The sequence below is a fragment of the Rhinichthys klamathensis genome, unplaced genomic scaffold, assembly GCF_029890125.1.
Source record: "Rhinichthys klamathensis goyatoka isolate OS25496 unplaced genomic scaffold, OSU_Roscu_1.1 h1tg000111l_1, whole genome shotgun sequence".
NCBI lineage: Eukaryota > Metazoa > Chordata > Actinopteri > Cypriniformes > Leuciscidae > Rhinichthys > Rhinichthys klamathensis.
In genome coordinates, this window is record NW_026606649.1 from 4,257,568 (window position 1) to 4,268,381 (window position 10,814).

The 10,814-nt window shown below is 45.6% G+C and overlaps 1 protein-coding gene across 1 annotated transcript; it reads right to left on the minus strand.

Moving 5' to 3' along the window:
• Positions 1 to 57: 57 nt before the first annotated feature.
• LOC130087825 (uncharacterized) lies at positions 58 to 2,597 on the minus strand. The gene is made up of 2 exons (XM_056254306.1): positions 306 to 2,597; positions 58 to 156 (listed from the first exon to the last, which is right to left on the minus strand). Exon 1 carries the CDS (start codon positions 2,580 to 2,582, stop codon positions 612 to 614), a length of 1,971 nt encoding a protein of 656 aa, XP_056110281.1. The 5' UTR covers positions 2,583 to 2,597; the 3' UTR covers positions 58 to 156; positions 306 to 611.
• Between the last annotated feature and the right edge of the window lie 8,217 nt (positions 2,598 to 10,814).

The window sequence follows — 10,814 nt, forward strand, 5'->3', positions numbered from 1 at the left end:
GTGGCCAGACTTCCACTGAAATTTTTGCTCGTTCAGTTCCAGAAAATGTGACTGTTCCTGTTATGTTGCCAAATGAACACGTAGATAAACCACTGAAGAAGACCAGGACCACAAGGGACGTTTTTGCATTTTAATTTCTTCTCCAGATGGTGAAAACTGAAAGCATTCACAACATGCTCTTAGAAAAACTGAGCTCTAGACAGACGAGAATAAAGTCATTCATCGGCGCTTTAAAATGCATTTCCCAACTAGACAATACAAAAATACATTACTTAAGATCCTTATAAACAGATATAAAAACTTACGGCATTGCCTTGACAGTGCTTTAAAGGGAATGGCAACAGATCGCTGACCATACGATGTTGGATTTCGCCTGCTCTGTTTACCATGAAACCGAAACCGGAAGTTAGCGCGGCCGCACAGGAAATAAAATTGTCCGCTAATATTTTTTAAATAAAACTTACAAATAAACATGAAATACTTATAAGAAACTCTTAGAAATGCTTTTTAAACATTTAACTTATTTATTAAATGATTAACTGCCTTAAGAACAACACATTCCCCGCCTGACCTCAGTGAGGTCACTATCAACAACAAAAACTTAGCGGGATTCAGTCCTTTGGCAAAAGAAGAATGACTTCAGTAACTGGTCGCAAAAAGGTCTTTCGAGTGCCTTGGTCATTTACTGTGACCTCGACTTTCCTTACTCGATTGTCCTTCCCAGGGAAAGTTGCTGTGACTCTACTCATGAGCCAGCTGTTCCGTGGAACCTGCTTGTCCTTGAGCAAAACAAGGTCACCAACTTGCAGATTTCGACAAGATACAGTCCATTTCTGCCTCTGCTGCAATAAAGGCAGGTACTCTCGCCTCCAGCGTGTCCAGAACTGGTTGGCAAGAGCCTGAACTTGTCTCCATTGCTTGGTGTAAAGGTCCTTGTCCAAGAAATCTCCAGGAGGAGGTATAAGGCACGATTTCTGGGTTAGCAGCATAGAGGGAGAGAGAATGAAGGGATTGTCTGGATCGGACGAAATTGGAAGGAGTGGCCTGGCGTTTATGATTGCAGACACTTCAGCCATAAGTGTGCACAATACGTCGTGAGTGAGTTGCACCTTACTTTGAAGCAGCATTGAATCCAATATTCTCTGTGCAATGCCGATCATGCGCTCCCAGGAGCCTCCCATGTGGGACGCATGAGGCGGGTTGAATTCCCAACTGCAACCTTGATCATTCAGGTATAGTTGCAGAGCTTTGTCCATTCCTAACTCCTTGGAAGCCCCAATGAAATTAGTGCCACGATCCGATATAAGTTTTTTGGCAGGGCCTCTCAGGGCAAAGAAGCGTCTCAGGGCATTTACACAACTGCTGGTGTCTAAGGACTCAATTACCTCCATGTGCACGGCTCTTGAGCTCATGCAGGTAAACAGGATAGCCCAACGCTTACTTTGTGCATGTCCACCTCTGGTACGTCTGGTGGTTACTGTCCAAGGCCCGAAAACATCAAGGCCGACGTAGCTAAAGGAAGGACATGTTTTCAAACGTTCCGGGGGAAGATCTGCCATGAGTTGCTCTTCCTGCTTTCCCCGCAGTTTGCGACAGATAACACACTTGTGGATAACTGAATTAACTAGTCTCTTTCCACCGACTATCCACAGACCTCCAGCCCTTATTGCACCTTCTGTTAGGTGACGACTCTGGTGCTTGACCTGTTCATGGAAGTGGCGAGTGAGCAGGATAGAGACATGACTGTCTTTTGGGAGAATTATCGGTTTTTTTTCAGAGTTCTCGAGCTCTGAGTGTTTGAGTCGACCTCCAACAGAAATGATGCCGTTGTCCAGGACTGGGCTGAGCTTTTGCAAAGGGCTTTGTTTGGTGATGGATTTGCCAACGTTGAGGGCAGACAGCTCCTTTGCGAAGGTGGCCTGTTGCACTTGTTGGAGGATGACCCGTTTTGCTTGATCCATTTCATCTGGTGTACGAGGAAACTGACATATGTGCCACCCTTTGCATCCATGGTTTGAATTGGAGCCGTTGAAAGATTTTGCCATGTGAATGAGGAAGGCGACTGCACGGACCAAAGACTTGAAGGTGGAGAAGCGCTCAAAGCGCTTACAGGAGACTACTTGAAGGTGAGTGGCACAAGTTCTCACTTGTGGCCTGATTTCACAGTCTTTGTCAGGCTCAACTAAGTCAAAATTGTCGTTTTCATTCTTTGCCTCTGGGGGTGAGCGACGGATGAAGGAGGGTCCGGTGAACCAAGTTGTTTTTGTTAGTTGAGATGCTGTGAGCGAGCGTGATGCGTGATCCGCTGGGTTTTCCTCGGTGCGCACATAGTGCCACTGCTCCGGCTTTGAAGACTGGCGAATACGCTGCACTCTGTTGTGAACATATGTGTAGAATCTTTTTGATTCGTTGCAGATGTAGCCCAAGACCACCTTGCTGTCTGTATGAAAGTGAACAGCGTCAAACACTATGTCTAGCTCATTCTTGACAAGATCAGCTATCTCTACAGCCAAGACAGCGGCGCACAGTTCCAGTCTTGGTATTGTGGGCTCTGACTGAGGATTTAGTTTTGCTTTACCCATGACAAACCCTACCTCAACTTTGTCATTTGGATACAGAGCTCTCAAGTAGGCTACTGCACCTATTGCTTTGGTCGATGCGTCTGAAAAGACATAGAGTTATTTGCGCTTTGCCTGACTGAGAGAGGTAGATGTGTACGTTCTTGGGACATGGAGTTCCCTTAAGTCCTGCAGCGAATCCCTCCAAGCTTCCCATTTGCTCTGCTTATCTTCTGGAAGTGGTGTGTCCCAATCAGAGTTTTCTGAGGTGAGTTCTCTGAGTAGAGCTCTTCCCTGAATAGTAACTGGTGCTAATAAGCCTAGTGGATCGAAGACACTATTAACAGATGACAAGACACCTCGGCGAGTAAATGGCTTGTTTCTTGTGGCCACTGAAAATGTGAATGTGTCTGTCATGGTTTTCCAAATTAGGCCTAGACTGCGCTGTGATTGTGTTTCCTCACCACTCAGATCCAGATCTTTCAGGACTGGTGCGCAATCTTCAGGAGAGAAGGCTCGCATGGCTGCTGGTGAATTAGAAGCAAACTTATGCAGGCGCAGATTGGACTCAGCAAGTGAAGCTTGCGTTCTTTGGAGCAAGTCGATCGCTTCGGCTGGAGAAGGCACAGAAATCAGTCCATCATCGACATAGAAGTGTCTCTCCACAAACTTGACTGTGTCAGCCCCATAGTCTTTCACTCCAGCTTCAATGGCCTTGCGCAGACCGTAAACAGCCACAGCGGGAGATGGAGAGTTCCCAAACACATGGACCTTCATTCTATAATCAATGACCTCCTTTTCAACATCATTGTCCTTGTGCCACAGAAAGCGAAGATAGTTCCGGTGATCCTCACGCACCATGAAGCAGTGAAACATCTGCTGTATGTCGGCCATGACAGCAATGCTTTCTTTACGGAAGCGGAGGAGTACCCCAATGAGACTATTGTTTAAGTCAGGGCCAGTGAGGAGTACACTATTAAGTGAGACACCGTCCTCTTGGGCACTGGAATCAAAAACTACCCTGATCTTGTTGGGTTTTTGAGGGTGGTAGACCCCAAACGTGGGGAGATACCAGCATTCTTCTCCTTGCTTAAGTGCGGGCGCTATCTCAGCGTGACCGCTGGAGAAAATCCCTCCCATAAACTCCACGTATTGCTGCTGCATGTGGGGTTTCTTTTGCATGCTCCGTTTGAGAGACAAAAAACGTCTGACTGCTAGCTCTCTATTGTTAGGCATTTTCCGGCGAGGCTCTCTGAAAGGAAGTGGGGCGACCCAGCTATTGTCATCGTCTCTGTACATGCTTTCATCCATGATCTCTAAAAAGAGTGTGTCATCTATGGAGGGAGCTGGCTCATTGTCGTTTTTGCTGCGGTTGAAAACTGATTGTCCCAGACTTTGCTCTGGAGTCTTAGTGTGCCTGTTACTGTGTGGCGTTTCCTTGAGCTGTCGGAAGTTATCACACTGTCCAAAAACCGTGGGGCGGCCATTTTCAAGAATAATTGTTTTGAATGAGTTGACTGTGGGCTTGTGGACCTTACCTACACACACCTCCCCGACTACGACCCACCCTAAATCTAGGCGCTGGGCGAAGGGCGCATGATGAGGGCCATTAACTTGTTCCCTTACTTTGTGAGCACGTAGAACATCTCGCCCTAGCAGTAGAAGTATTTCTGCCTTATGGTCTAGCTCTGGAATGTACTTTGCTATGGACCGAAGGTGTGGCTGGTGCCTTGCAGCGTTTGGTGTTGGGATCTCGCTTCTTTCGTTAGGAATGTCCTGACATTCAATGAGAGGAGGGAGTGGGATTACCACAGACCCATCTAAAGACTCAATGTGAAAGCCTTCAGCCATTTTCCCCCATGTTTCAACGAGGCCTGAACATGTTCTTAGGTCATAACTGACTAGTTTATGTTTAATGTTGAACAGATCAAAGAACTCTGGCCTGGCTAAGGATCGATTGCTCTGATCATCGAGTATGACGTAAGCCTTAACCGCACTGTCCTGGCGACCCTCTGGATACACCTTTGTGAGACATATTTTTGAACAAGAACGACCCCACTGACCTGGATCGCACACTTTGGTGCATGTTGTGGTTACTGTGATGCTGTCTGAGATGTCTTTTCCCTCCCCGCCATCCTCTTGAGCGGGAGCAGGAGCCTTGAAGGTTTGAGCAGGAGCCTTGAAGGTTTGAGGTGGAGGGCCAGGATGCATTACTGTTTCGTGGCTGGTACTTTCACAGTCGGAGCACTTTACTGTGGATTTGCAGTCCTTAGCGAGATGAGTGTCCGAGGCACAGCACTTAAAACAAATTCCTTTCTCTTTAAGGAAGGCCTTTCTTTCATCGAGCAGTTTGTTCCTGAATGTCCTGCATTTATTGAGTGGGTGGGGCTTATTGTGCAGCGGGCAGTTGCTTTTAAAGTCCTTGTTGGGGGGTGTAATATTAGTTTTATTTACGGAGATGGGTTTGGCGGAGCTAAAGTTTCTCAGGTTGGGTCTTTCTAAATGTAATTGGGTTTGGCTGTACTGTTGGTTAAAGCTTGGATCGTTACGTCTCTTAGCTTCTTTGCATATGAACTTGCAAAAGTAACTGAAAGGTGGAAAGCAGTCATGATGATCCTCTTTATATTGTGAACCTAGTGACATCCACTTCTCCTGAATTCCATATGGGAGTTTGTCCACAATTGGCCTGATTCCGCGTGACGTGTCAAGATAGAGAAGACCGGGCAGATACCCATCCTCTTTTGCTCCTTGAATCTCCTGTAACAGATCCCCAAGTTCCCTCAGTTTCACATTATCCTTTGCTGTCATTTTAGGAAAACTGTCCAATCTCTGGAAGAGCGATTTTTCGATGATTTCAGGAGCCGCATAACACTCTTGGAGTCTGTCCCATGCTTTCTGTAAAGCTACTGCAGGGTTATTGACATACACAGAGCGAATGCGTCTAATTTGACTACTTGACTCCTTTCCTAACCATTTTGTCATCAAGTCGAGCTCTTGTGTTGGCGTGAGGTGAACGTCTGCTGTAGCCCCAGTAAATGAGGAGAGCCACGCTCTAAAATTCTCTGGTTTGTCATCATATTGGTATAGACCTGAAGTGATGAGGTCACGACGTGCCATGTATTGTGCAAGTGGCTCTGCTTGGTGTGACGTACTTGCAGGTGAGTTGTTAGGGAGGCACGAAAGGGCTAGAGAATGGGTTGAGTGCGTTCTTTGTTTGTTTACTTTTTGGTTTAGTCTCACCTATAGGAGAGGAAGATGTGGTTTGGAAAGCCACGGATGTGTGTTGGTTGTGGCATTGGGGCCTAGTGTTAACAGGTGAAGGTTATGCGTCTGAAACGTCATTTTCAGTAGGATTCCATGTGATGAATGTGCCCTCTATTTCAACACTTTGGTTGCAGGTGGCTGGAGCGGGGCCATTTTGTTTATTCACATCCATTTGAGATTTCACATATTCACATGTTCTTTCTCTTTTAACTCTATCTGATTCTGATCTTCGGCTCTCATGCCCATCTCGTATTGCCTCTGCATCTTCTAGCACCTCTGCCTCAGCTACTGCGGCATCTGCTTCTCTTTGTAATTCTAGCACCTGTAGCTCTGTGTCGATTTTCACTTTTTCCAGTTTTAACTGTGCTTCCTTGCTTGCATATGAGGCTCTTACCCTAGCCGCTTCTGCTTTGGCTCGAGCACGAGCGGCACTGCTTGCAGATGAAGATGAAAGACCTGAAGCGTTTGTAGCAGATCTGTTGCTAGCTGCCATTTTGACCACGATGAAGCTCTGATTGCTGCCTTTTCACTGTTATGTTGCCAAATGAACACGTAGATAAACCACTGAAGAAGACCAGGACCACAAGGGACGTTTTTGCATTTTAATTTCTTCTCCAGATGGTGAAAACTGAAAGCATACACAACATGCTCTTAGAAAAACTGAGCTCTAGACAGACGAGAATAAAGTCATTCATCGGCGCTTTAAAATGCATTTCCCAACTAGACAATACAAAAATACATTACTTAAGATCCTTATAAACACATATAAAAACTTACGGCATTGCCTTGACAGTGCTTTAAAGGGAATGGCAACAGATCGCTGATCATACGATGCTGGATTTCGCCTGCTCTGTTTACCATGAAACCGAAACCGGAAGTTAGCGCGGCCGCACAGGAAATGAAATTGTCCGCTAATATTTTTTAAATAAAACTTACAAATAAACATGAAATACTTATAAGAAACTCTTAGAAATGCTTTTTAAACATTTAACTTATTTATTAAATTATTAACTGCCTTAAGAACAACACAGTTCCAGTGTATTTTGCAGTAAGCAAGCCAGTACCATGCCCGCTTGCCTGCACACAAATGCTGTTCCCACGGCGACCCAGATAAATCACATAAACGGTGTATTTTCTGGTATTCCGGCCACAGCCGATGGTGTTATGAGTGTATTGAAAATGCCCACAATCGGAAGTGCTCTCCTTCCTTCAAGAGCTACTGGATAAGGGCAGGACCCCATCCACGCTCAAAGTATATGTGGCGGCCATAGCAACGTTTGCAAAACCGGTGTCTGGCCAGTCGCTGGGGAAGAACGACTTAGTCGTGCGTTTCCTTAGGGGAGCTCGAAGGCTAAACCCTCCCAGGCCCCCTTCAGTCCCGACGTGGGACCTTTCCACGGTCCTGGAGGCCATGAAAGGCGCCCCGTTCGAGCCAATCCAGCTGGTGGACATGAAACACCTGTCGTTCAAAACAGTGTTTCTCATGGCTCTCGCTTCAGTGAAGCGCATAAGGGACTTACAGGCGCTTTCAGTAAGCGTGTCATGTATGGAGTTTGGGCCTAATGACTCGAAGGTCATTCTCAAACCTAAGCACAGGTATGTGCCGAAATCCCTCAATACACCGTTTAGGGCTCAGGTAATTTCCCTGTCCGCCCTTCCGGTTCTCAATGAGGAGGAGGACGCGAGTCTCCTTTGCCCCGTCAGGGCATTAAGAGCTTATGTGTCGCGCTCGTCTGTTTTCAGACAGACTGAGCAGCTTTTCGTTTTGTTTGGCGGGCGCTCCAAGGGACTTGCCGCCTCAAAACAGAGCCTATCCAGATGGATAGTGGATGCCATTGCGCTCACTTACACTGCAAAGGGCCTGCAGTGCCCCTTGGGTGTCAGAGCGCACTCCACGAGAGGCGTGGCCTCTTCGTGGGCATGGTCTAGCGGGGTTTCCCTGCAAGATATCTGTACGGCCGCGGGCTGGGCCTCGCCGTCTACATTTATGAAATACTATAACCTGGAGGTACCCGCCTTACAAGCTAAGCTTTTGGCGGTCAAAAAAATTCAGTGCTATCTGCCCCGCTGTGCGGACCAGATGCTGAGTTTACTGCAGCCCCATGAGTGTTGACACACGTATGGCCACCCAGATCAGGCTGAAAGCTTTCACCCTGGCTGCGCGTTTTAATGTCATATGATAGCCCCGCTGGGTGCTATTTTATAAGGAATGACGCTTCCAGCCTCTCTTCCTCCACTCTATGTGAGTTTATGGTGATTATGCACTATATGAGCCCTGAGCTTCGGCCCCTGGGACTTTGGTGTTGGATCCCTGTACGCACGGCGTGTTGCATTGTGTTCCCCTAGCGTAAGCTATTACGCAGTACGAGAGATACTCTCGTAAGAGAACGTACTCGGTTACTAACGTAACCTCGGTTCTCTCTAGAGAGGGAACGAGTACTGCGTATCTTGCCGTGCTTGGAATACGCTCTAATTCGCTTCGGCGATGAAAACCAGCTTGTACCAGCCTAACGAGCATATTTATAGAGTGAGACCACGCCCTTTCTGGCGGTACGTGACGATATGGGCGCGAGTTGCCCCCATTGGTCATTACATCACGCAGAGTCTCTCTCGATAGGCTGCTGCATTTGCCGCAAGAGCAGCCAATAGGCGCGCGAGCTGTATCGCCTGTGTCTGCTTGCTGCTGCAAAGCGTTTTACATTAATAAAAAATTAAGGATAATTTTTGGCTTCAATATCTCGTGGAAAAGAGGTTTTCCCCTAGCGTAAGCTATTACGCAGTACTCGTTCCCTCTCTAGAGAGAACCGAGGTTACGTTAGTAACCGAGTACGTTTTGGAACCTGCTCAGCATGAGACACGAGAACAGGACGGGGCAGGACTTCTCGTACTGAGACAAGAACTCCAAGACAAATGGTCTCAGTAATGAGGTATACAGGTTTTCAAACCTGCTCAGCAGGGCTTCCCGCACTGAGACAGGAACCCCAAGACAACAGGCGACAGAGAGATCAGGACAATCCCGCTGGGAACCCCTACCGTTTGCAGAGATTTCCTGATCTCCTCATTTATGAACTTTCTAAATATAAAATACTATTGTATTGGAAATCTAAATTAAACATTTAAATAAATTTGTAATCCTACATTTCCCCCTACGAGAGTTCTAATAACTCTCACAAAATACAAATTTAGACACTTAAAAGTTCACTCTTGTAACTTTGTGATCGTTACAGGCACCTAAACTCATGCTCTGTGTTTGCTTTTCTGTAATTGCATGCTGACACAGAAAACAAACATGCAATTAGTGTCCGTGAAGTTCTTACGGATAATAGTGAAGGGTTGGTCAAAATCCCTTGCCTCTTCAAATACATCTATAATCATATATCCTTTTGAATGCTTATATACTTCCTTTATAAAAATCAATAATCAAATATATTCATTATCACATAATCATTTTTATATTCTTTGTGCTTGTGAAATTATATTTTCTTAAATGCATGTGATGTAAGTAACCAGTTTCTTTTAGGTGCATTCCAATCTTACTTTGAGATTGCACGTAGTACACGCAGGACACGAAGGCCACGTAACCCACAAGGCCGTTTGTCTCTTTCTCTGGGATCAGTAGAGGGTCCTAAAGGCAGCGTGGACACATATGATCCTTCGCTGGACAGATGGTCAAGCTATATTGAGCGTTACTATCGAACTTTAATTGTTGTATTAAAATGTATTCTTTCCAGTATATTTCCTTCCTTGGGAGTAAATGCCAGTTATCTGTCTTTCTCCCAAACGAGTGAATGTTTTAGCATTATGCTTTGGTATACTTAACTGATAATAAGGAGCTCAAACTCTCTTCAGCCTTGATGGGAGCTGTTATTTGCTAGTGTCTGTTATTTGTGTGTGTGCGTATGACATTCTATGTAGGTTCTGGACGTTCGGACCAGACAACCCGGCGCCCTTCTCGAACCTGCGAGGCCACCACAGACCTAAATCTAATGAGTGGACGACAACTATCTTGACTAATGGCGATAGGCACCCCTATCTCCTCACATGTGTTAAATTGTTTAGGCTCTCATGTTTCTTAGCCAATGAGAATCATTCAACCTGTAAGCAATGACGTAGCTTAGACCTTGGAAATGGTATAACTGCTGTGATCTTTGTAACTGTAAGTGAGGCGGCCTACGAACTCCTGTGTGAGTCTTGAAGCTGACTTCTGCTGATGAAACTGCAAACTATCTTCAGTAAAACTTTTCTTTAATTTTTTATAATCCTGACTCCGGGTCTTCATTCTTCATATTTGGTTCTGGGTCTTTGACTGTACAATAGTCTTTTCTGAACTGTGTTTTTTTCGTGAGAGACGTGATTCATTTGTTGAATGAAAAACGTAATACTGTGGACGCATAGATAATACGCCAGTAGAACAAACAACAACATAATTGCTATTTCCTTTACCCACAGCCAGGGTTTACCAATCAAGTTTCCGAACCATGAAGAATTATCTTCAGTCATCTGGTGTAATTTAGTTGAAAGATCAAGAATGTCTTGTTGGACCACCCTGTTTGTGCACAAGGGAGTCCTGAAATGCAGCCATCTTCGGGTGTGGCATGCAAACAATCTTTCCAGCAAACTAGGCGTTTTTGACATATTCATCAGCTCTAAGAATATGTGGTTTCTGGAGTCCAGACTTTGTGCGATGTCCATGATGGTTAGTAGTACGACAATCTTGATCATGTTGGTGGATGACTGAAGGCTCCGTATGTGGGTCTCTGCGTTGTGTATTTTTTTCTTTTTTTGATAGTTGGCTCGGAAGTGGGTCTAGTTGTTTTCTGGAACGTTGTGGCTTCATACGCAAGTGAGGAGGTCTGTGCATATGGGTCTCGGGACAGCCATCAAGTGGTATCTGCACAGAGGAAGAAAGAAAACAAAAACAGAGAGCAGTATTTCTTTAAACACTAGCGTTATAGCAGTATTTGTTTAAACACTAGGGTTGTATCCTTTTCC